General features: G+C 50.6%; 7 protein-coding genes across 7 annotated transcripts; 5 read left to right on the top strand and 2 right to left on the bottom strand.

Moving 5' to 3' along the window:
* Positions 1–4751: 4751 nt before the first annotated feature.
* Positions 4752–6885, top strand: T310_1330 (uncharacterized protein; the record flags this gene model as incomplete). The annotated part of the gene is made up of 6 exons (XM_013475783.1): positions 4752–4969; positions 5026–5186; positions 5219–5452; positions 5729–5834; positions 5897–6247; positions 6645–6885. 6 exons carry the CDS (start codon positions 4752–4754, stop codon positions 6883–6885), a joined length of 1311 nt encoding a protein of 436 aa, XP_013331237.1.
* Positions 6886–11746: 4861 nt separating this feature from the next.
* On the top strand, positions 11747–13339 carry T310_1331 (uncharacterized protein; the record flags this gene model as incomplete). Its single annotated transcript, XM_013475784.1, has 8 exons — positions 11747–11910; positions 11966–12384; positions 12455–12579; positions 12652–12912; positions 12974–12997; positions 13038–13063; positions 13213–13228; positions 13298–13339. The coding sequence occupies 8 exons, from the start codon at positions 11747–11749 to the stop codon at positions 13337–13339; spliced, it is 1077 nt and encodes a 358-aa protein (XP_013331238.1).
* A 266-nt stretch (positions 13340–13605) lies between these two features.
* Positions 13606–14944, bottom strand: T310_1332 (Chitinase; the record flags this gene model as incomplete). Its single annotated transcript, XM_013475785.1, has 4 exons — positions 13606–14276; positions 14347–14581; positions 14639–14663; positions 14730–14944. The coding sequence occupies 4 exons, from the start codon at positions 14942–14944 to the stop codon at positions 13606–13608; spliced, it is 1146 nt and encodes a 381-aa protein (XP_013331239.1).
* A 2134-nt stretch (positions 14945–17078) lies between these two features.
* On the top strand, positions 17079–18407 carry T310_1333 (uncharacterized protein; the record flags this gene model as incomplete). The annotated part of the gene is made up of 3 exons (XM_013475786.1): positions 17079–17787; positions 18266–18312; positions 18357–18407. The coding sequence occupies 3 exons, from the start codon at positions 17079–17081 to the stop codon at positions 18405–18407; spliced, it is 807 nt and encodes a 268-aa protein (XP_013331240.1).
* Positions 18408–19242: 835 nt separating this feature from the next.
* On the top strand, positions 19243–19984 carry T310_1334 (NADH-quinone oxidoreductase; the record flags this gene model as incomplete). Its single annotated transcript, XM_013475787.1, has 3 exons — positions 19243–19269; positions 19340–19819; positions 19880–19984. 3 exons carry the CDS (start codon positions 19243–19245, stop codon positions 19982–19984), a joined length of 612 nt encoding a protein of 203 aa, XP_013331241.1.
* A 666-nt stretch (positions 19985–20650) lies between these two features.
* On the top strand, positions 20651–22865 carry T310_1335 (Nuclear protein localization protein 4; the record flags this gene model as incomplete). Its single annotated transcript, XM_013475788.1, has 4 exons — positions 20651–20752; positions 20856–20986; positions 21060–22536; positions 22596–22865. 4 exons carry the CDS (start codon positions 20651–20653, stop codon positions 22863–22865), a joined length of 1980 nt encoding a protein of 659 aa, XP_013331242.1.
* A 634-nt stretch (positions 22866–23499) lies between these two features.
* T310_1336 (Integral membrane protein) lies at positions 23500–25723 on the bottom strand (the record flags this gene model as incomplete). Its single annotated transcript, XM_013475789.1, has 5 exons — positions 23500–23504; positions 23545–23607; positions 23716–25387; positions 25533–25584; positions 25641–25723. 5 exons carry the CDS (start codon positions 25721–25723, stop codon positions 23500–23502), a joined length of 1875 nt encoding a protein of 624 aa, XP_013331243.1.
* Positions 25724–25860: the final 137 nt, after the last annotated feature.

Raw genomic sequence — 25860 nt, forward strand, 5'->3', positions numbered from 1 at the left:
CGCTCTTTTTGTCGGTGGTGTTTTACCAGCTGGATATCGCGCGAGTCAGTTAGGGTCATCCACGCTTAAGTTCAACCTCAGAAAGGATAACTTACTTGTTACCGCCGGCGCCGGGACATATGAATATGCCGAGGGATTAAACAAGGAGGAAGTCTGGTAATAGTCGTCATTCGTTAACAAGGCAAATCCGGGTTCGGCATTGGGGAAAAGAGTCGCGGGCCAGCATGGGTTGCTGGTCAGAAGATCAGTATCCACCGGGTCGTATGGAATGCTCTTCCAGTTCATGACAATGGATTTTACCGTCGACGTGAGATGCTCGCGAACAAAAACAGTGTCCGTGAACAGTCCGTAATAAGTTGAGATTGTCTCAGTACTCGTGGTAACAGCCGGGGGGATGGGTTGGCCTGCAGCACCCATTGAGTTTTGCCCCGTAGAAGCAATGTTCACAGAACTTACAGTCATGTTTGACGCTGATTCCAGACTCTGCCGCGTTGGAGGCACCTCCATTCTGACCCCCAGGGAGGTATCTCACATGAATAATCCCGACACCGGAGACACGGGAACTCCAAAGATCGTAGGGAGGCCATTCATCCACTTGGCAGTAGAGGCGGCTGGTCACTCCCGCATAAGGGGCCCAAACACTTTTCACAATCCACGGATACCACGCTCTATTATGGTCCCTGGACCATTGTTTCACCGCTGCTCGGTACGGGATCAACGTAACAGGCATAGTGGGACATGGAACGGTTCGAAGGCCGTAATTCGTTGCCACTGAGCGCCAATTCGCGCAGGCTTGGGGATATTTAGCACCTATTTGTTGTCATTGACCGCCGTCAGCCTGGGTTCGCGGCCATTGGGGGTATTGAAAATATACCATCGCAGGTTTTCTGGATGAGTGAAGTCGCCCTTGTACTTGATGCGGGTTGCACTGTAGAGGTTATAGTAACTTTTTATTGACGCCCCACCAGGTAAGCCCGATGCCTGGGTTTGAGAGGAGCATGTAATTGGCATAAACAGGTATATATCCCAATGCTGCTGGCGGCTGAGGGAATTGATAGTCGAAATCGGAACCGCATACGTTGTCTTTCGGGTTGATCAGCGGGCATGCTTTGCATTTGTAGAAAGAGGATGGGTTGCTCACTGGGATTATAGCCATCATTGGCCCGCTTGCCGAAAGAGAGGAGATGTTCTAACTTGGTCGACTGACTCGAATCTTCTCGTTTACTCGGAGTGGCTGCTTTGATACTGAACGGGCTGTCGGCATTGCTTCCACCAGAGAGGCCTCCAGAGAAAATGATGTCGGCCGAGAACTGATTTGGGCATGCTTGTGCAATCGTCTCAATGTCTTCGCAGCAGACGGCGATATATGTTCCGTGAGCGCAGTCGGTTTTGTCTCCAGCGGGCTGAGTGTTCTGGGTCAAGAATATCGTTCCGTCTGGGCATCCTCTGTCACAAATCTTGCTCTGTCGAACAAAGTCAGCCAGATTGTACGCACCGATAATGAATCAGGCTCCAAACCCCGTCCGATTTTCTATTCCAGACACAATTTCGCTGGACGGCCTCGTTGTTCAAACACAAGAGTCTGTTCAGGGACCCCTTGCAACCCGCCACTTCATGGACGGTATCGCTATCGAAAACCTTGCCGTGTCCAATGAGAAGCTCATGGTAGCCTACGTAACGGTTAGTGTCAATGCAGTCCATATGCGGGTGAAACCTTACCTCCGGGACAACCGCGTGTAGCACGCTCGTGCTCCGTCAAACATGGAGTCCAGAAGGCTAACGTTCCAGCAATCTGTTGCTTGGTATCGGCCGCCTTTTTCTGCAAGCTGAATCCATTGCTGTTGTTCATGGTTCCTTGCGAGTCTAGATACTGAGAAGACTGAGCGTCTGCATTATCCAGATCCAAAGCCCACACCACTGTACGCATGTTAGAACGGTTCGCTCCCATCCAATTCAACCAACTTACTTGTGCCGCCCAAGCCCAGGTTGTTGGCAAAGTCCATCTTCAGTTTAAACGTGTCCGCGTCATCGTAGGAGACCCATTGATTATTGTCCCAGCTCATGTACTTCACTCCTGCCGTCTTATCCAGGGTGGGAGTGAGTTTATTGGCCGTAATAACGCGCCCAATTTCAGCATTCGAAAGGATTCCAGACTGTCCAGTGCACTCTCCAGCCGTTCCTCCCGAGGAGAATGGGCATCCAGGCGTCTTGCAAGACGGATCGGCCAAGGTGAATGAACGCCCATAGAAGCCTATTCCTAGAACAACCTTGTTGGACGGAATTTTATTTCTCCACAAAAGGTCCAGGCCTTGGGAGATCTCTGTAAGATTTGTGTGAGGGTTGACGACTTTTTGGGTATACCTTCACAAATACAGTCAGTTGTTCGCTCTTTCACGCATGAGTGATTGTCGAAAATCCTGGATTGACACTCACGGATTATTCCCATCCCATGTCCCGTGGATGTCATAACTGAAGTTGAACCAGTCGACGTGCGGTTCCAGGTTGACGATATCGAATCCCTGCAGATACCAGTAACTGTTGGGCAGCGTCATGGTAACACCAAGTTTCCCGGCAGCCGCTTTCAATTCCTTGATGAACGTCACGTAGTTCGCAAAATCATCCGGACTGCCTCCTCGATCGCTGGCTACGGGGTCTGATTGATTGTGTTTGTTGGTTGGTTATCTGGCTGGCTCAACAGGGGGTACAGTTAAGACTTACATTCCCAGTCAATATCGATTCCATCGAAGCCTTGAGTGTGGCAAAATTGCACCGCAGAACTAATAAATGCTGCTCGATTCGCTTCGCTGGAGACCATCTGTGAGAAAATTTGGCCACCGGCGTCCCAACCTCCCACTGATATAAAGATCTAGAAAGAATTTTAGCAGCGTTAGTTCAAGTGGAAAGTGCCGAACCTTTAAAGCAGGGTTCGAAAGCTTTAGGTTCGCAACCCTAGGATAAAGCTGGTCGTCGTACGAATTCATCTTCGCCAGCTGGAAGGTGTCTGGATGGATCAGCGCGAAGGCGTAGCTGATACCAGTCAGATTAGTTAGCCCATATCCAAGGAAGCCTTTCACAGCCTCACTTGATATGTGTCCACAGGTTGGCTTCAATGTCTTCCGGTGCCACAGAATCACATTGACGTCCGTGGGCCCAAGCCTCATAGTACCCAATCGTTCTGGCGCGAGCGCTACTCCCATGTCCGGATGGCCTCGGGATTGCGCCGCATCCATTCTGAGAACCGTGTCCGCAGAAACTAGGGAGATCTGTATTAAGAATTTCATGATCCTCGATTGATGGTAAAAGGTGTCTCACTCCGATGTTGTTCCACAGAAACTGCCTCACAGTCAGCTGACCGGTCTGAACTAGAAGATCATTTTGCAACCAACCCGTATGCCGAGCAGCAGACGTTCAGAGGACATGTCGAGTGCCCCGGAGCAGCATACTCGCCGCATTCTGCTGTCGCATTGCAAGTACTCGACAGTTACCTACGGACGTATCTGATTAGAGATATGCCATCGTTGAGTAGCGATTGCTCTTACCTTGTCCACAAAACGCAGGACCAAACCCACAGCTCCCTAGGCCTTTGTCAATTCCTGTTGTACTGGCATTCCACAGAGGAGAAGGTTCCGACCGTATACGGAGCAGCATCCGACTTTACAAGGTTTTGTGGCAGAACAAGTACTATCTTGCTGGGCCTGAACACCTTGAATGTTTTCGAACAGAATTGAAGCCAGTCCCAGACATAGAAAAAGGTAGCAAAGGACCTTGTCGAATCTCCGTGTCGTCGCCATGGTCATCGCTTCATCAGTATCGCGCATGGGGTGACCAAAAAGATTCTCCCAGACGATTTCTGCGAGTTTATGGACCTCTGTGATGCAAAGCAGGCCGGACCATTCCTCCAATATTCACCAAATCTCATCCGTTATATTGCGGGATCATACATATCATCATCCTTGTAGGGTGACATCGTTGTGAACATGGGGCAAGCCAGGCATCCATCTCGGAACACCTGCCATTGGATATAGTAAAGCCGAAGCCATCCTGCATTACTTGTTTCATGCAGGTGACCATGATTAATTCGAATTTTCGAAGGGTAATAACAGAGAGGTGTTGGTTGCACCTGTGTTGTGTGAAACAAGTGCTGTAGCGGTCACGTGTTGTACCATGTACTCCGGGGCACGGAGTATCACTTACACTAGTCTAAATATGGTTAGTATTTCCAACTGCCCGCGTTGACCCACCTACCGAGATAGGTAAGAATATCCACGTGGGCGGCGTAGTTGCCGCTCTGGAGCCATTATTAGCGTTCACGTGCGCTTTCCACTTTCCGTTCCGGGCGCAGACATCGATATTATTATTATTACTTCTCTTTTGCCCAGACGCCTAGAGCTCAGAGGCATCTGCAAGCGCAACAAAAGAGTAACACAATTCTGCGGCTGAAGAGCGCTAATGTTGGTTTTGTTATATTCAGCCAACCCTGTACAAGGGACAGGGATGGCGAATTGCTCACAGGGAAAAGAGGTCCCAGGATATCATGTGCACAGCGGTCAAATTTCGGTTTAATGTCACCTAGCGGATGAGGGATTTTTTGAAGAATGGAAATGGTACGACCAGGCATGGCATTGAAGAGGTCCGGCAAAGGGAGCACCGGGCTCAGAAGCGGCCTGAAGTACTCGAGCAGGACCTACTTGGCATACATCCTCACCACTCTCCTCTGCTCGTCTTGATAGAAGATGCGCATGAAAGGAATTATGTTGTTGACCAGGCTCTCCGCGCTGCTGGCGACCGTTGTCAGCTCCGCGACAGCCGCAACCACGCTCTTCAATGGCATGCAATCCATCGTCTTTCCGAACGGCACATCGACCGCGTGTCTGGCCAGCTTCAATACGTCCCTTAACTGCGATCCGATTTTAGGACGGCTCTACCAGCAGACAGACTGGGTGGGCTGGAATGCCACCAATCTCACAGCGTAGGTTCTGAAACCGATCTTCATCCAGACATGGAATGTTGACATGAAAACTCCAGACTATGCACCACCGATTGTCGGAACTCTCTGGCGAATTTGCAGAGTACAATCGTATCGGACTGCGGCAATCTGTCATTCTCCCTCGGTAGCTCGATGATGAATGCCGAGCGCATTGTCGACTTTTACATGTACAAGTACAATCTGACTTGCTTGGCGGATGGTGCTTCCTGGTGCTTGCTTGAGCAGAGGCAGTGGTTTCTCGAGTATCTTCCGACCGTGACATGGCCGACATATACCGAGAAATGGTATCCGGATTGGATCAGTTCGTTTCATCTTCCCCCGCGGAATTTTTCAAGACACTGACCGAAGGACACGCAGACGATCCGATCAATGGAACCAATGCAGTCGATGAGAATGGAACCGTTATCCCGCCTTATCTCACTGTTCCACCTCCCCAACCGACCTTCAACTCGGGCAGGAAGGCGTGTAAGTTTTCTTTTCTGCCGGCGACACGAAGCCCAGGGCTCATGCAGATGATTTAGCACTGGATTATCAATACCACGGGCCCGGCGAGGCAAACGGCATCTTGAACCCGAACTCCACGCTGAGTTTGGAATACGATGAGTATTCTCTGGAGATTCAATGCTCGTCCTGTTTCTGCAGCGATTCAAGTTGGGTTTTATGTCCCGATGGGGGGAAATGTACAAGTACGTCTTTCCAACACAGTTTGTCATATTTGGATGAAATCTAATCTAAAAACAGCGAGGTCAAAGCGCAGGCTTGGGCCAACATTCAAAAAAAATTGCAATTTCCAAGAAGAGCTCTATGTTTTCCCTACTCTCAATCAATCGGGACCTCCGGACCCAAAGTAAGGCTGACCTTTTTTTTCCCCGTCCGTTCACGAAGGTGAAACTGACAACGTGGACATAGTCGACCAGAGGTACCATGGGTCGGCCCAAGCAGATGCGATCGCAATGTGACCTTGAACCAACCAGCGCTATCTCCACTCAACTGCAGTGCATTCTCCCTGGCGTACAATGTCGCAACGGGCACCCTCCGAGACCTGAACAAATGGATCGATTGCAGTGTCATGGCTAACGCGACATACTGTCTTCCAGCCCCGTGCGATGTCGCCAAGATCTGGGTCGACGGCGGCATCGTTGGGACCGAGTTGATAGGGCCCAACGGCCCTTACTCCAACATTTCCCTGATTCAGTTCATGAAGTGGAATCCAGGAGCGATTCACTACCCCGTCTTGCCGGGAGATACGATTTACGTCGGGTACGTCCTCCTTCAAATAACGCCATCCAATTCATTTCATCTCGTCTAATAGATGCATAGCCCTCCTGGAGGAGCTTACACACCACCGCTGCCCCGGCTTCAGTCGCGACGCCATCGGTGTATACGACGACCGCGGTGCCAGCGTTGCCCACTCCCCCCGGAACAATTAGCAATTGCGGCCTCTACTACAACACTCACGTTGGCGACTATTGCAATATGATCTGCCTGAACTTTTCCATCACCTTTGATCAATTACGCGCCATGAACCCCCAGATCGACACTGCCTGTGACAATTTGTAGGCCAACACGTCTTACTGCGTGGCCCCGGTCAATGGCACCCCATCCCCTCGGGTTCGATCACCACTTCCCCATCCACTCCAACCACGACGACCACCAGCAATCCCTCTGCGTCCACGCCGATTCCGCCGCCGGCGCCCACTCAACCGGGGGCAACGACGTCTTGCTACGAATGGTACACCGCCGTGTCCGGAGACAACTGCTCTCTGATCGATAGCAAGTTCAACATCACGTTCGACCAGCTCCAGGCCTGGAATCCTTACTTGGATGCGGCTTGCGACAACTTGTGGGGATGTAACGCATTAAAACTAGGAGATCGTACAGCTTTGTTAGGCCGCTGATGAGGGTGTGGTGTTTTTCGCGAATTGCGTCCATGGCTTTTTTTTTCTTTTTGCCCTCGAGGTAGAAGGATGACACGGGGAGAAGAGAGTCGTCAGGACTCGGCCAGACTGGGCTAGGTTAACTGGTGCAACCCTGTCTGGATGCAGCTGACTCAGGTTGACAGGAATGAAGCTGATTTTCATGGCACGACCAATTGGATACAAAGATTTCCTTCGAATAAAAAGAACTATATTGACAATACAAGACATTGTGACGATTAACTGCAGTTCTTGACCTTGGCTTATCTAAGAATATGACCTGCACTGTAACAGCAGTTCCCTCTGCTACGCTGTTATCTTGGGTTTTTCACCTCTTACCAGTCCATTTCAAGATCTAATAAGAGGCCACACTCTTGTCATCCTTAAGAGCCCTGTTTGGATTCTTTATTCTGCGAGTACTCTGCAACACGTGCTCCAATTTCTACTGGAGAATGTGTTCGACGACTTGAATTGCAACACATACTGCCTCAATGCTCTCTCAAAGATTGCTATGTCAGTCATGCAGATTAAGAAGGCCGTGGTGAGAAATTATGAAATGCTAAATCCACTCTATGCTACAGGGAATGAAATGCCAATTTCATAAATGTCAGAAAGGAATTATCAGAATATACAACTTTGGCGTACACATCAAGTGCTTCGATTTCTTTCTTCAGCCCGTTCCTTGATACGATAGTGTGTGTTGCCTGTGGTGAAGACTTAGGGTCAACAAAGGCCCTTCCTTATTCACTATAAAAGGACTTGTCATGGAGCTTCCTACAGGTCAAGACCAGAGACTTTTTTTTGCACCATGTTTTCTTGTGTTCCAACTTCCAAGGTCTGCCTAAAGAACTTCTTTGATGGCGGAAGACTTACTCCAAATTAGATGAGGTGCAGTATCTCTCTACATTGTAGTTTTAGTTTAATACTTTAGCCTGTTAGTAGGAGAGTACATGCACTTATTGCGCTGTACTCCACATTCTATATAAATGACCCATGTTAGTAAATTTTAGCTAACAAAAAAAATCTAGTGCCTATAATGCCTATTTTCTAGGCTAATTTGTTAGGGTTATAAGATCTGATTCTTAAAGGTTTTAACATACTATTGATTAACACCGAGATCGATAATATACAGGTTCCGGAAACGATACAGTCCTCAGAACACATGTGTGCCTATTTCTGGGGTTATACAAAGCTAGGTATCTGTAACTGACAGACATCTTCGTGGGAGGTAAATGAATAAAATAAATGATCTTCGACAGACAGACTTGGCGAGTGAGAAAACAGCAAACTGGGATCGTTTCGCATGGTCCGAACATACTACTGGATTACTGTCAAATGCACGTAAAGAAGTCAGCATACAGGGTGCTACACTATGTCTTTATACACCCAAGGCCACTGATGTCTAGGTTTCTTCGTTGATAGGAGTCTCTCTTGAAGCCTTCCTTAAGAAAGCGTCCTCGATGGTCTAGTGGCTATGATTTCCGCTTGTCATCCTGTAGTGGGTTACAATCGCGGGAGACCGGGGTTCGATTCCCCGTCGGGGAGGAATAGACTTTTTCCGACCAATTTTTTTTTGGTCACTATCCATTCCTCCCGTATCTTCCTTTTTCCGGTTTTCTTTTAATTTCTCCTATACGATATTTTATATTTTCTCTTATAAGGAAATAAAGTTTTTTTGGCTAAAACAAAGACAGACGCCAGTGATTGGTTAGATCCGCTTACTCAGCACCCGTCCATATTTCTTATGTAAGCATACCACAACAAAACTGCCTTGGGTACTTCGGTACCTCCGTATCCGTATCTGTAGGTACTCCGTACTCCGTACACTGCCTCCAGATCCCCACATCTCGTCTCAGATTGGTCTCGTGACTGGTTAAATACAGAAAAAGCCCGTGCGCGAGAAGATTAGAAAATGCAGAAAAAAATGTAGAAGGGGGAAGTGGAGGGGAATTGGATCGACAGAGAGAAAAAATATTGAACAAATGTACTGGCATCTCCCCGACGGGCTATCCAACTGTTAGAATCGATGCAAATTCAATTCATGGTTTCTGACGCAAACTTACGAATCGAACCCCGGTCTCCCGCGATTGTACCAAGATGGTGACAAGCGGAAATCATAGCCACTAGACCATCGAGGATTTGTTGGGTGGGGCGGCTGGATTTGAGAATTTCTATGGGAAAAACAAGCCTTGAACGACTCGCTCCGTTCGTCTTAGGCTTGAAGGGGAAAGAATACCTACGTAGGAGATGCTCTGGACCTTCGGCCCCCCGCAAGCCTGTACTCTGTAACGTAAACTTATATAAAGCCTATAAGGGAGCATACATGGAGCTAACGCAAAGTCCATAGGGAAGTACTGCGAAGCCCATAGGGGAGCCTATCGGGGATGCTTTATGAAGCCTATATATAGGGAAGCTAACGCAAAGCTTAGTATATACCTAAATGCTCCGGACCTCCTTCACTTCAGCCCTCTGTATTAATGTAAGCCTATATAAGGTCTACAGGGAAGTCTATACAGGAGCGTAAGGAAGCTCGATTTGATAGCTACGATCAGCTATTTACTGGAATCCAAGAACGAGGAAAGGAAGGGGAAAAAAATAGAAAAAATAGACAAGAGAGGTTCACACAGATGACTCAAAGGTATTGTACCTACCTAAGGCAAAGCGAGCGAGACAACGCTAAGCCTAATCTGGATTCGACCACGTGACATCTATCAGACGTCAAGGTTCCTGACAAGGAGGAACTGAGAAGCCTATAGGAGTGCCAACGTGAAGCCTATAGGGCAAGCACTGTGAAGCTCTACGGAGAAGGCACTGCGAAGCCTTTATCTAAGGCACTCAGCTAGGAAGGCAGTTTTGTTGTGGTATGCTTACATAAGAAATACAGACGGGTGCTGAATAAGCGATTCTGACCAATCACATGCTTTATGTACGCCATTTTCGCACAAAAAGTCTAGGTACTTCCTTATTGTCGGGTGTATCAGAGATAGGAGATGGGAACGGAAAGTCGAAAAAAAAAAGCAAAAATGTGAGGACAAAAAACTATGTAGGTAGGATTATTGTATCTCCCCGACGGGCTGTTCTTTTGTTAGCCATGATGCCATGGCTTAAGGGCAAGCTGGTGGTACTTACGAATCGAACCCCGGTCTCCCGCGTGTACTCCTCGCATGGAATGACAAGCGGAAATCATAGCCACTAGACCATCGAGGATCTGTTGCGTAGCCGCTAGTTTGAGCGTTTATGTGGGAAACGGAAAAAGGAAGAGGGGAGGAAAAAATTCTACAGAGCTGTTCTGACTGCTGTGTATGTTCTCTGTCTTTATTACGATCTATTGTACTGATATTGTACAGTAACTGATATATTGTATGTACTGTTTGTGGTCAGGAACGACAACTGCAGGCTCCTGCGGTTCCTTCAGCTCCTGCTTTTACCACGGCTGTTACCGATGTGCCTGTGGTCGCATTTACTCGGCAAATCTGGAAGTAATAAGTATTTTTAGTAGTAAAACATTGTGGATTTACTCAGACAGATGAACAGGGGTTTCCTGCGAAGTACTCGGTATAGCCGACGGCAATGCCTTGGATAGCTCTCTGGGCAGGCTGGCAGCAATGGCCGTCTATACCCCCTGTGTAGGTAGCATGTGCAGTGGAGAAGGCAAGATGCCGAATTCTGGGCTCATTATTCTAAGCAGGCGTTCCTGGCTCGCAGTGGAGACGAAATGGCCAACCACCTGGGCCTTACTCCAACCTGGAGGCGGGGAAAGTTCTCTATTCTGTTAGCGTACGGCGGAGACAAGGATCATGACTCCAGCCAGCACTTCCAAGCAGAATGGACTGAGTCCTGGCCAATGTCGATCCAGCTGGCTCCGGCAGGTGACCTTCTAGTACGAGTTAATTCCGCCGTACAGTATACTCTCCCAGGACTAAGAAATAGTGCAGACCCCATTGTTACATGGCTTGGAGTAGTGTGGTTTCGACGTTGCCATTCTTCAATGCTGTGCAAGTGTGCATGCCTCATGATTACGGTTCGACGAGTTGTGAAGAGATGGATTTCTTTCTATCCTCTGCCTATCAGTTGCAAGACTCGTAGTGCAACGATTGACCGTGTTGATCGATCTGCCCTGCAGCGTCGATCCTCGATGACCATGGCCCGAACGGGTAATGACCTAGATATAGACATCCGCCCGTCCGCTCGTTGATGTGACAGCAGCAGAAACTTAATTAATTACTTAAGTGGCCATTTCTTTTCCCATATAGGGCATGGAGTCATGCCATATTATTATTATTTGCCCCCCAATATTATCCCCTACTTTAGCCGCGGCGCAAGAGCATTCGGCCTCGTGTTGTCCTGTAACATGTGACGGCCATCTGCCGAGAGGAAGGAAAAAGGCAGCCAGAGTTCTGAATCTGATCTGATCCTTCGAAAAAAAAACCATTTAATCGCCATATCTCAAATCCAACCAACAATTAGTATATACTTACAATACAACCTTATTCGACGATCTTCATCTCCATCTCCACCCCCACTTCCCCGGATCGGCTGGTCGTCGTCTTTTTATCTTGCGGTCTGCTGACCTGCGTGGGGAGTTGAGTTGGTCCTCTCTCTCTCTCTCTTTCTCTCTCTTTTTTTCTCTCTGTAGCAGTTTGCGAGGTGATTTCGCTGCAAACAATCAAGACAGTCATCTCGAGCAGCGTGACGCAAAGAAAGGGATTCTGGTTTCCGGTACCTATACACGTCCTGCGTCAGAAGAAGAAATACTAATTGAAGCGATTCAGTTTCTTTCCACAGATTATATATAGCGACGAACACTCCTCTCTAGAGTGCAACATATATCTATATAGACAACATGGCAGACAAAGCCGAAACGCAGCCTACACAAACCGCCATCGAGGCGAATTCCGTTCCCGCAAAACGCGGCTTTCCCAGCCGTCTCGGGGCTCATTACAAGAAATGGTGGTGGCTTCATCTGCTGGTTCTGATTGTGATTGTGCTTGTGATTACGCTTCCGGTGTAAGAAGCCCAGGAACATATATCTGGTGATATATATTAACTGACCCGATATCAGGGTGTATGTGGCATACCCGCGCATCGCTCAACACGACGTCGACGCCTCGACGTTGAACATCACCCAGCTGGTCATCACCGACCCGACCCCGGACTCGATCCACGTCACCCAGACCCAGGTGCTGGGCAACAAGGCCGCGTACCACCCGACCATCTACGCCTTCAACGCGACGATCAGCATGGTTGGCGCCGCCGCGCCCATCGCCACCGCGCTCGTGCCCCAGATCCAGGCCAACGACGGCCAGATCATCCACGTCGACCAGGTCCTGCAGCTGAGCGACGCCTCCGCCATGGCGGACTTCTCCAAGGCGATGCTGAACAACGAGGCGGTGGAGCTGAATTTCTACGGACGCCCGGATCTGAAGGAAGGCGGGTTGCCGAAGAAGGTTGTTACGTTTAACAAGACGGTTACGTTGAGGGGTGGGTTGTCACAATATCACATACCCTCCTCGCCATGGGATAACATGCTGAGTCAAGGTCGTTGTTGCAGGTCTCAACGGGCTGAAAGGGTTCAATATCACGAGCTCCAATATCACGTCCGTCAAGACCGACGGCACCGCCATGATGAGTGGCACGGTGTATATTCCGAATCCGAGCGTGTTGACCGTCGCGATGGTAGGTCTTCATCATACACTACACATATATCATTTTTTTTTATAGTGAACTGACAATTTCTGGTTCCGCCAGGGCAACATCACCCTCGACCTCTCCGCCAACGGCACACACATCGGGCAATCCTTCCTCAACGACCTGACGCTCGTGCCAGGCGACAACACCGTCCCCATGACCTCCAACGTCAACCTGACCCAGGCAACCCGCTTTCTGAAGGGCAACGTGCTGACAATCGATATCCGGGGCAACAAGAGCGAGTACAACGGGCAGGAGATACCGTATTTCTCCCAGGCGTTGGCTTCGAATCAGTTGACGACGCAGCTGAATATCGCGCAGGTGGGACTGTAATTTGATTTTTTTTATTATATATATTTTTTTTGGTGTGTATATAATATAGTATTTATGTGTGCATGCATTGTATGTATGTTTTTTTTTGGCTTTATTGATCTGCTGAGATATAGGTATGGTCTTTGTCGATTGGGGTGAGGTGAGCTGAACAGAACAGATCTGATCAGCTCTGATCTAAATTGAGTGAAATGTGAATGCAAATGTAAACGAATCGATTATCAATGGGGATGGATTAGTTAAATTGGACAATGATATGGACATGTATAAATTAAATGCCTTACTGCACAGTATATATAAGCTCATAGTAAGTATACATGTATACAAATATATCTTGTCAAATTTTCATCTTTTGCAAACCTGAATCTGATATTAGTTAGAAGTACATGCTATATTTACGAAAAAGGAAGAGTGCTGATCTATGGTATTTCATCATTTGAATTGGATGTTTAGGCATTCTTACACTCTTTCATATTTGCATAAGAGAGGAAAGGAAGAATAAGGAGGAGGGGGAGGAGCATGAATTTTTCTTGTCGATTTTCTCAGGTAAAATCAATAAGCCGCCCAAACTTTTTGTTTTCTTCTTCTTTTCTTTTTGCCTTCCCCAATGCATTGTCGTGTTAAAATATCAACGACTCCACTCAAACCCTAATGCAGTCAATATACAGTTGAAAGAAAACCATCTTACATGTCGTGCAGCGTGTTGTATCCCGTCTCGATCAGACTCTTCGCTCCACGTTTATCGGCAGTGATATGCCAGTAGAACAAGCCCCCCAACCCCAGATTCGTCACAAATTTGGCCTTTTGCTGCACCGTTCGAGGCGTATCGTACGTAACGAATCCGCCGTCACCACCGGTGCAGTACGCCGCTCCAACGGCATCATCGTGATGCTCCTTGGCCCCAGGCCGTGGGAGATCGCAGTAGTCGAAAGCTCCATCTTCTCCTCCAAGGCCTGAGTATGGCTGGTTGATGTTATCCGAACCTAGAAATGATCGACCGTAGACGGGTACTCCCAGTAGAATTTTCTTTGGATTCACCCCCCGTGACAATATATACGTCACCGCCGATTGACAGGAAATATAGGCGGCCTCGTTGTGTGGATGACGCGGAGTGAAGAGCTGAGACTGGTGGCCTGTGCGATTGACCCAGGGTCCAGAGAAATCGTAGCACATGACCATGAGAAGATCCACGCACTGCTGAACGCTGGCTAGGTCGATATGTTGTAGCGCCCATTCCCCTGCCGGAAGCGCGGTTGTCAGGAGGAATCGTGGGGACGGCAACGCCTCTCTCAACCTAGATAGAAGATAGAGGTAGTCGCGGCCTTGTTGCGAGTCTGATGGATGCTCCCAGTCGACTGAATATCACAGCATTAGTCGCCAATCAATCCGTAAATTTACTTCTGATGAGTAAGGAAGACGCCGTACTGTCAATTCCATCCAGGCCGAACTGATCTACCAAGGCTCTGGCACTTCTTGCAAAGATCTCTACCGCCGGCGGGTTTCTGGCTACTTTGGCGAAATTCTCACTGCCCTTGCCGCCCCCGCCTATGGAAAGGATGACTTTCATTTCGGAGTACTGCTGCTTCAGCTGAGTGAACGCCCGCAAACAGCCTTCTGTACCATCCACGGGCATCTGTGCATCGGCCCATTCGTCACTGAGCTGTCCCAAAGGTCAGTCAACTCTGCTGGATGTTGCAGCCAGGAAGGGGAGAAAGACATAAACTTCGCCATTTTCCTTCACCCTGTTTGAATAGAGAAGTCGAGTCAACACGCGTGATCCACACCAGTCCAAGAGATCTTGCTAGTACCAGGCAAACGCATAGAAAATGTGGGAGACAAATCCCAGCCGCAGCGAGGACGGCGGCTGTTTCTTGTAGATCCTCCAGTTGGGGTAGTAGGCGGCATTGGCGAAGATGGGGATCTCGCATGGCGCTCGAGGGAGGATCGAAGAGGTCGACGGTCCGCTGCTGGCAGATGGCCACGGAGGAGGACCTGAGAAAGCAGGGGTCACAAATGAATACATCTGGAAGCACGGTCTTGCAAGCCCACTCTTGTTTGTCTCTGGATGCTACAATCTCCCCGTTCCTTCTTCCCCTCAACCTCGAGACGGCAGACTCGAGGACTCGAAGCGCAACGCAAGATGGGGCGGAGAAGGTCTGATCGCGTTTTCCGAGGTGCCCGCGGCAGTGGACGGAAGGAACGACGATCTGAGCTGAGATGGAATGAATGATGGCGCAAGAATAAAGCAGTCTATTCGGCGTACGATCAAGAATCGTGGTCAAGACAGGGCTGGGCAGGCATTCCTAGCGTGCTTTTATTTCAATTCGATCCCAACGTCCATGGCCTCATCGCATGGGCCATCCACTAGAACAATGGCAAGATCGCTTAGATCCAAGGCAAATCCACTCGATGACGGACGTCAAAATGCCATTTGTTCTGCGACGATGCAGCTAGGCCCTGAGCAGGTGGCGCGCACATGCCCCCATCTACTCCGCAAAGTTCTACGGAAAATCCTGCAGATCACGCTCCTCAACCCCTCACAGTGCCATCAAATCGCAATTGACCTCTTCTCCCCAACGCCAGTCATCCAGCCGCAATGGGTCTGAGGAGAGCATTAGCAGCCCTCACACGGCCTGGGCTCCGCGATTGTCATCACGACGTGCTACCTTCTCGAGGGGTGGGATGCCGGCGTGGGCGCGCAGGTGGTCACGAGATATCGTGGAGAAGGCATGCTAGGCGTGCTGCTGCCTCCTCAGCCTGTCCTGGATCAGGAATAGGACCTGCAGTCTGCACGGCCGGCACGGATTGCCCTACGCCTCTGGAAAGAGACCTCACCGATGACCTCGCCCACAATGGACAAATCGTGCAGTTTCCCGAGGCGGAGCGGGTGTTGGCAACTTGGCGCGTCTTCGGATCCATACGCCTGAAGCAGATGGCTGTTCGTGTTATTTTTTTTCTTCCTCCAATGCTCTGCTCTGTCGCGGTGAGCTGGCTTGGGGCAGTGGGGAAACGGCTCCATGACCTGCATTAGGCGCCACGAAAGGGGAAGATGGTACACGGCCCGCGACGAGCCGTCCACCGGACCCAGAACCACGCCGTTTGCTGAGATAATCCATCGATCGATGTCGGCGGCAGCCAGGAAAACGAATTACAGCCGGTCTGATTGGGGAACATGACAAAGACTCAAGAGGCGAATTCGGCGAGCAGTTCGACTTTGACACACATGCCGTACTGCCGATATTCACCCATAAATCCCGGGCAACCTGCATCTCCCAGGCTGGTGCTGTTACGCAGCAGGAAGCTCTGCTGTATATGCTCACAATTAATCTCATAAGGAAACTAGACGCGTATGCACCCCGCATTGGAATGACACATTTCTTTGCGGCAACCTCCGTTTGGTCAGGTTGGGCTCTGGACCTGTCTCAAGGCTCTGGACCCCTGAACATAGCGCATCTGCATCTGGGGTACAGGGTAATACAGCAAGGCGGTGGCTGACACCGCATGTCTGGAGTACACAGAAATGACAGGAGCTAGTCGTGCAGTTGCAATTCAAAAACTCAATTGACAGGAACAAAGAATTTGCACTTTATGCAATGCTCGAACGATAGCAGGAAATTTGAGTTGGACATGAAGTCATTATCCCAAGTCATAGATCCGTACACAAGTACTCTGTATTCAAAGCGCCTGACCGCGAATTGCAATCTAACAGTACCTTTCGAGGTTCATAAGTTGCAAGAGAGTAGACAAAACGCTGGTCATACTCCGTATACAAGCAGAATTTTTACTGCCTCAGGTGTCAACATTGGCAGCCTTGATGACTAAGAATGCATGTACTGCGCTATACCGTAAATGGAAATCCGTAACACGGGCCACAGCTTACTTCAGCAGTGCCTTGGGCAATATCAGACATTGAACAGCTTCTTGTGACATTTATCGTCTCTCCTACTTTCAAGGTGGCCAGACTGAGGCCGAAAAGCCTTTCTAATCTCCCATTTTACCGGCTCGTACCATCCAAACGCCGTATAGAGCTACAGGCGAGCTGCGTCCAAGCTGTTCCTCGACCATCCTATCCCGATTGAGCGCCTCTCAGCGCGTGAAATACCTTACTCTCGACTTTTTACCTCTCCCACCGTACATGCTCACGAGATTCTGTCGCCATGGCTGCTGATGTGCACGCCGCCGCTGAGCGGTTACTGACCGCCGACCCTTCTCGCGCCCCCGGCTATAACTTTTCATTTACACCATACCTTCGAAAGACATTCGGTTTCGGCCTCGCCGCCGATGTTCCTGTCTGTAAAGCATACCGCGAGGGACACTGTCCACTGGGACCAACGTGTCCGGACCGGCATCCGACGCCTGCACGGATAACCACGTCCACGACGAATGCTTCGGGGATCCCGCCGTCGGTGACCCACGGCTCTCTCGTCTGCAAACACTTCCTCAAGGGGCTCTGCAAGAAGGGCTTCAAATGCGAATATCTCCACGAGTACAATCTCCGACGCATGCCCGAATGCCCGGCCTTCTCGCGCTCCGGCTACTGTCCCAACGGCGACGATTGCCTGTACCATCACGTCCGCGAGGAGGCTCGACGTCCCCGGTGTGAGCACTATGATCGTGGGTTCTGTCCCCTGGGACCGCTGTGCGCGAAGCGTCATGTCCGCCAGAAGATCTGTCCATACTACCTTGCCGGGTTCTGTCCGGAGGGCAAGGCATGTGAGGAAGGGGCGCATCCACGCTGGCCTGAAAATCTCCCCAAGCCACAGATGCGAGTGGAGAAGACGGAGGAGGATCTCGAGAGGGAACGAGCCCTCATTCGAGAGGAGCAGGAGAAGGAGAAAGAACGCGAACGGGAATGGAGGGCAGAGCGTGGGCGAGGGGGGTTCATAAGAGGACGATACACATACAGGGGAAGAGGAAGAGGAATATAACCATGACGGCGGATCGCCCCCGTTGCTGCGCACACTTTCTTTATTCCCGTTTACTGCCTGGAGGAGTTGGAAGGGGATATCTATTTTTAATGAATGTAGTTATGCACTGTACAACCACGATACCCAATGATAATCGAAAGTGACGATGAATTGGACCAGTTTCCTGCCTCCATTCATGACTGAAAATTTCTCCGACGAGTTACCTAGGCAGCAGAAAAGCTCTTTTCGTTGGCGATTAACCCTGCGATCTCTGATTGAACCCATACCGACTATAGACTCGATTCTGATGCACATCGATGACCACCCAGCAGGCAGGCATTACTAGCTATTACTAGCCATTTTATAATATGGCTACCCAATGCTGTTATTGGATCGATATCGATGCTGGTACCTGGCCCTTACTCTTCCAAGCATAGACCCGGGGAGGACTCCGTGCCTATTATCTGCGGGGAGCAATGACGAGGTTCGAATAGCATGTAATAGCTCGTAGCTTGCTTGCAGGTACAGTACGAGTTGCATAGACCTACTGAATGGTACAGCAGATCATCATCATCTTAGTTGGACTTTATTTTCATTGCTCTGGACAGAGCAGTCACAGTCCAGGAAGGGCTATGACGGTGCGAATGGACTCAATGGAGGCGGTTGGACGGATGATCGACCTGCAGTGATTGCCGTAGTAGTCTTCCTAGTTAGGGATTAGCACGAATGCCCATTTGTAAGCCGGAATTGATAATCGGTTAACTATCGCAAGCCGTAATTACTGACGGTGTTCGTTCCCCTCAGCTGGGATCTCAACTGCTGGAAATTACAAATTAATTAATCGAGGGAATTTGATCGTTGTCGTAAAAGAAAAAAAATCTATTTTCTAATCAGACCAGCATGAATGCCTGCAAGCGGACAGGGCAGGTCGTTGACATCATCCGGATTGCTATTATTCAAAGCTCAGTCAGCAATTGCAAACCGCGCACTGACCAATCCAACACTTTCGATGCGCTTCCTGGCTGCCCCTCCGCCGCCGCAGGGTGAGCATTTGGCAGGCATTTGTCATCTCTCCGTAAGACAGCAGCGCCGCCCTCGTTGGCCAGCAAAGCTCTGGGTGGATCCGACTTCTTCTGGAACGGTCGCAGCACTCAATCTCATCATCGCCCTGGTGAATACGCCAGCAATGGCGCAAGGCAGCTAGGACAGCGTCTCCGGGCATGGTGGAACTGCTCGGGTTCCTTCCTCCTGGCGGGGTCTCCCGGCTTGAGCGGGAGATCCTGCTTGTATAAAGAGGAGCTCTCGCCCCGGCTGTACTGTACTCTTCCCCTCCTGTTCAGCGGGACTCGTTTGTCAAACGCCTTCACTCTTCGACCAGAAAGAACATCCGATTGATCTCTGCTCACTCGACACAATGGCTCCCAAGGTCGCTATCGTGATTGTATGTTGCCTCTTCGATACGTGCCCCTCCTTGTCTAGGGAGCGGTCTACTGACCTCATCCGCGTTGCAGTACACCCTGTACGGCCACGTCGCCAAGCTGGCGGAGGCCGAAAAGAAGGGCATTGAGGCTGCTGGTGGCCAGGCCGACATCTTCCAGGTCGCCGAGACTCTCTCCGACGACGTTCTGAAGCTGCTGCATGCTCCTCCCAAGCCCGACTACCCCGTCGCCGAGCCTGAGAAGCTCCTTGAGTACGATGCCTTCCTCTTCGGTATCCCCACTCGTTACGGCAACTTCCCCGCCCAGTGGAAGGCCTTCTGGGACAAGTCTGGCCAGATCTGGGCTTCCGGTGGCTTCTTCGGCAAGTACGCCGGTCTCTTCATCTCCACCGGCACTCTCGGTGGTGGTCAGGAGTCCACTGCCCTTGCTGCCATGAGCACTCTGGCCCACCACGGCATCACCTACGTTCCCCTGGGCTACAAGGACACTTTCCCTCTTCTGACCAACCTGAACGAGATCCACGGCGGCAGCCCGTGGGGTGCTGGTACCTTCGTAAGTAACCCGTCTGTCCGTTCTGTCTGAAAAGAGCATTCACTGACACAGTTTGAACAGGCCGCTGGTGATGGCAGCCGCCAGCCCACTGCTCTGGAGCTTCAGATCGCTGAGGCCCAGGGCAAGTCCTTCTACGAGCGTATCTCGAAGGTCAACTTCAATTGACTATATGGCAGGAAGGAGGAGAGTGCCGCCCAGCCAGCCTCTGCCCCTGCTAAGAAGGAAACTACGGCACCCCAGAATGGAGAGTCGAAGAAGGCTGAGAAGACCAAGGAGGGGCCATGTGGCTTGCCAAAGAGCTGCAACATTCTCTAATCGCATTCATATACCCCTTTGCTTGTCGCTCTGCAATCTCTGACGGTTGTCTTATGAGACGTCAGTTTCTCGTCGCTCATCTCCAGTTTTACGATAATAAACCAAGTAGAAGATAAACCTAATAAATGAAGAAATGATTTCATGCCATTATTGATCTTGTCGATTCGACTCTACGCAACGTAGGAGCAGTAACACTTATGACTGGACTTTTTGGTATAAATGAGGGCTGGAATGGAGGTGCTGGTTCGCATATCGACAGTTCTTTAGATGCGGCCAAGTTGAGTAAGCAGACGAGGCGCCCGCAGTTAGTCCCGCGTGGGCGGCGTATGACGGCGGGCCATGACGATAGAGCTCCGCTGCCTTCGCCCACGTTCGACCTCTGTTCCCTACCTGCATCAGTGCAGTCTCCCCAGTCACCACCATGGGCCTTACTTTGCCCTGACTTTTAGGATCTCGTTGTTTTTCAGACAAACAGGCCTTCCACCTTTGTGATCCGCACGCACATCGTCAGCAAGCATGGCCTCCTCGCGGCCAATCATCCTCCGCTTCGAGAGCCGCAACGGCCAGTTTCGCTTGACTGTCAACCCTACAGAGTTGTTTCCTAACCTGCTACCAAAGGTATGTTCTCTCCAGTAAGAAGCTTTTTATTTGCAGCTTTGAGGATCTTTTGCGCGTCTTGCCGTGTTAGAATCATGCTGACTGACGCTTGTTCTTTTCGCAGATTCTGGAGCATTTACCGAAAGATGTCGACCCCGCTTCGATCGTGCTCTCGAACAAACCTATTGGCACAGGCGGCCAGGAGAGGTATCTGAACACCCTTGGAGGGGTCTCTATTCAAAGAGTTGGCCTGTCGTAAGTCCTGTTACCTTTGGTGTAGGTGCGGTCATGCGACGTCGATCTCTGACCATTTATTTACCCTTACAAGACACGGGGACAAGCTCTTCGTCGGGTACGAGGAGAAACCCACTCATGCCAACGGAGCCGGCAATGGTCAGCCTGCTGCTCAAAGAGCCCCTGGAGAGACACGCCGCCTGAATGGAGCCGCCGTGCCCCAGAGAGACACGGTCGCCCTGCCTCCTCAGCCTACTTCACCATCCGCCACGATTAAAAACCCGTGGGAAGTTGTGGAACAGTCTCCCCTCGACGATCTATTAGACAAAAAGGACGGAAAGATACATCGGGGTTGTGATGCGAAAATGTGCAGACACGGTCCCAAGGGCATGTGCGACTACTGCATGCCGCTCGAGCCCTACGCCCCGGAGTATTTGGCAGAGAAGAAGATAAAACATATGTCTTTCCACGCTTACCTCCGGAAAATTAATTCGTCAAAGAATAAGCCGGAAGTCAAGAGCTCATACATGCCTCCACTCTCCGAGCCCTATTACCGGGTCAAGCGAGATTGCCCATCCGGACACCCTCCATGGCCCGAAGGGATCTGCACAAAGTGCCAACCAAGCGCCATCACCCTGCAGCCGCAAGAGTTTCGAATGGTCGACCACGTTGAGTTTGCGTCGCCGGATCTGATCAACTCGCTCCTGGACTTCTGGCGTAAATCGGGTGTGCAGCGGCTAGGCTTCCTCTATGGCACGTATGAGGAGTATACAGAGGTCCCGCTAGGCATAAAAGCCGTCGTCCAGGCGATCTATGAGCCTCCCCAGATAGACGAGGTTGACGGGATCACGCTGCAAGAATGGGAAAATGAAAAGGACGTGGACGAGGTTGCTCGGATGTGCGGCCTTCAGAAGGTCGGGGTGATTTTCACCGACTTGCTCGATGCTGGAAAGGGAGATGGCAGCGTTGTTTGCAAGCGACACAGGGATTCGTATTACCTCTCCTCCCTGGAGATTGTTTTTGCTTCTCGACTGCAGGCACAGTATCCCAAGGCGACGAAATGGAGCGAAACCGGTCGTTTTGGCTCGAATTTTGTTACCTGCGTGCTGAGTGGCGATGAGGAAGGTGCTATTAGCGTCAGCGCATATCAAGCCTCCAACTCAGCCGTGGAAATGGTAAGGGCAGACATAATTGAACCATCTGCGGACCCGTCTGTTATGCTCGTTCAATCAGAGGACGACGACGATGCTGGCAGTCAAACTCGGTATATCCCCGATGTTTTTTACCGCAAGATCAATGAATATGGCGTCAGCGTACAGGAGAACGCCAAACCCAGCTTCCCAGTGGAGTACCTCCTAGTCACATTGACCCATGGCTTCCCAACCGACGGATTGCCGCTCTTCGTCGACAGCACTTTTCCCATTGAGAACCGGGAACTCATCGGGGAGAGCCAAGAGCTACGGGCTCTCGCAAAGAAGTTGACATCTCACGACGACCCGAACAGAGCAATACACGCCGTTTCGGACTTTCATCTTCTTTGCTACCTCCATTCCTTGGGGACTTTCAGCAAGGTAGGTAGTTGCAGTTTTGCGGGTTACGGGGCGGCTGTACGTTGCTGACCATGATCCAGGAGGAGGAAGAACTTCTATGCCGTGTAGCGACCAACCATGACCCGGTGGACGGCGCACAGCTGGTGAACACACCCGGATGGGCGACCCTGGTGACAATACTTCAGGAGAGCGGTGAGCGGCCCCCTAAGCGCCCTTGGCTACCCAATGCCGAGGATTCTCCTCTCCCATCTTTTGCTCAGAAACGTCGGCATCTGTCATCAAGATCCGAGTCTCCGAATTCAGAGAGTGAACATCTTGCTAAGAGGTTTAAGGGGACTAGCCTAGAGTAACGGTCCATACGTGTTCCGCAACGCACTTGGCTACTTGTCCCGACGAAACCGAGATTGAGATTCTCGCTTTGCGAGGCAACTATCCTTTGCATTCCAAGAGCTGGGCGTTCCCACTTCGATAGACGGACGGACCCATACATAAATAACCCGGCCGGGACGTGTCGTTACGTGTGCCTCACATTCACAATCTTGTATACCTGTTACTCTCAACCAACCCACGCAGAAAAAACATTCATGGCCATGGCTCTTTATACTAGGCAAAGGAGAGATCAGACTTTAGTCTTAGCACTTATCTAACCTAACAACGGTCTGATATGATACCTGCCTGGAATTGGTACGTACGTATGTACGAACTGTACACAGTACTGTACATCTTGATAAGCAGAGAAGCATTATTCTTAGAGAGGAGACATGCATCAGATTGGTACAGATTCCGATTCCGATTCAATTCTTCTTCCCTAGCTATCTCAATTATTCTCGGGAGGGAAAAAAAGGAAAGGCGATAATGACAATGATGGTTGATTGATAGATAGATAGCTAGACAAACAGATAGGCTTATGATATGACATGACTTGACATGATATTGCATCTATTTTATCGGTTTCTTTTTTTTCCCCCTCTTGTTGGTGCCTTACTATACTATAAAATCGTATCATACCATGATTATAATCATACGTACAGTACGTACAGCCCATGTACACGACGACGACACTTTGAAGGGATTGATTTCTCATATGGGAATCTACACAGACTGAACAGGGGGGAAAAAAAGATTTCAAAAACAGTACTTTCGTTCTTTATACGCTGACTGATAATATCTGTCCCAACCTCCTCTCCAACACATTCCTACCTTCGAACGTCGTCCACACCTCGTGCGGTGCTCCCCCAACCACGTCCCAGGCGACGAGGTTGTCGGTCATATGCGCCATCTCCTCCTGCTGCTTGGCCCACTGCTCGCTTTTGTGCATCTCGACGCCTGAACTGACCACTACGAGCGGGGTGTCGAGGCTCTGCTGGACGTGCCGCGCGCTGGCGATTTCGCTTGCTGTCATCGACTCCGCGACCAGGTTCTCCTGCAGCTGGGCCTTGATGAAGCGGCCGTTCTGGTACGCGCTCCGTCCGTATATGCGGTCCTCGCGCGTCCGGCCTTTGAAGATGGCTCCTGCGAGCCGGTCCAGGCCCAGTGGGGAGATGATTCCGCGACACCAGAGGACGAAGCCCCGGCCGGGACTGCCAATTCGATGCAGAGAGTCCTCGTGCAGCGGGTCGATGAGCATCATGCCTCTCACGTCGCCGACGTGCCGACTGGCGAAGATGCGGCTGTATATACTTCCTATGCCGGCGGACACGAGGATCCAGGGCCCCTCTTCCCCGGCCAGAGCCAGGGCCTCGGAAAACGCATCCGCTGACATCCCTGCGGAGTGTGGCGACGGCGCGTTGTCGGACCAGGCAATGCCTGGTCGGTCCCAGTAGCAGTAGCGATCGATGATTCCGTTTCGATAGGCGTTGTCGATGAATGGCTGCAGACTGTCCTCGACCGGACCCTCGCCGGCCTCGACGAGGATCGTAGTGACTTGTCTGTCGTCTTCGTTGATGGTGTTGTTGCCCACGCAGGCCAGATGCACCTCGTACTTTTGATTGTCGACCAAGTATCGCTTCCCTGGCGGCGCAAGACTGGCATCTCTGGCGCGGAGGACCAGCGTTGCAGTGAGCAGAATCACGACGAGAGTCATGACTCCCATGACGATGGTCTCTGCTAGCACGGCGAACCATTCCAGCAGAGTGCGCCTTGTCTCGACCCGGCCCGTGAGTCGCTCTTCCTCTTCCTCTTTGCCCCTGGCCACAGTCTGGGTCTGCACGACGTTGTATGTCGCGATCACCGTCGCCCAGAGGACGGACGCGATGCCAACCCAGCCTTCTTCGACACGGAGTCGCGGCACAGACAGGATGAGCAGCGTATCCACGACCAGGAGAACGGACAGGACCGCTCCCCAGATGGTCATGGGCCTGGACGGCACCGCAAAGAAAAGTAGGCCGATGATGAGGTTGCCCACGGTCAGAGTCGTGTAGGCGAAATTGAAGAAGCCGGACCCGCGCGTGTGCATCATGGGCGGACTGACGAAGATGGACACGAGGAGGAACACCCACCAGACGAAGCTGAGGGCGAGGAAGATGAGAGAGAAGAGTCTCAGCGCGCGCACGCTCCAGAGGTTGTATGGTGATACCTTGGCCGCGTCAGCAGTAGCTCTCATCATTGACAAGGTAGGAGAAGTGCTCCTTACAGCAGGATCATCCGGACTCAGATATCCCTCACCACTCCCTCGCGGCAGCAAGCGCGTCCTCTCATCGGGTTCGCGGTGTCTTTGCCGGCTTGCACTGCTTGCACGGTCATGGTCAGAGACATTGTTGTCTGCCCTTCTACTCCTGGGGCCCCAAAATGACACCATTGTCGAGTGTAAGTAATCAATCAGTCGCCGCCCTGAGTAAGTCAGTCCTGAAGGGGACTTTGGTCCGTCTTGCACCTGTATAAATCAGTCAAGACAAACCAATTCAATTGAACCAAATCGATCAATCAATGTATTTTCCCAGATACATAAGATTGAAACAAGGTACTGTACATATTTCATATTTTTCCCTCTAGCAGATCCCTTTCAGCAATATACCTACCCCAGTAGTCTTTTTCAAGTCTTTTAAGTTCAATTGAATACGAGACCCATGGCTGCGCTGGAATTAGTAGTAGTTTCCGCATCGGGAAGGCGAGTCGCCTGACGTCACCATTCGAGCTCAGCGTCCGCTTGCAGCGAGCACGTGATTGTAGGTAGATAGCTATGTAGCATTTTATCCTGATCTTTTTTCATTTTGGATCGAAGTGAGATGATTGTAAATTTTCTTTATTGAATGTACAGTAGATATATACATGTGATCGATCACTTTGTGTTGTGCAACAGTTACAGAAATCTAATTTCAGAACCCCGCCCCATCCTAGCCTATGTAG

The sequence above is a fragment of the Rasamsonia emersonii genome (assembly GCF_000968595.1).
Source record: "Rasamsonia emersonii CBS 393.64 chromosome Unknown ctg1118621759985, whole genome shotgun sequence".
Classification (NCBI taxonomy): Eukaryota; Fungi; Ascomycota; class Eurotiomycetes; order Eurotiales; family Trichocomaceae; genus Rasamsonia; species Rasamsonia emersonii.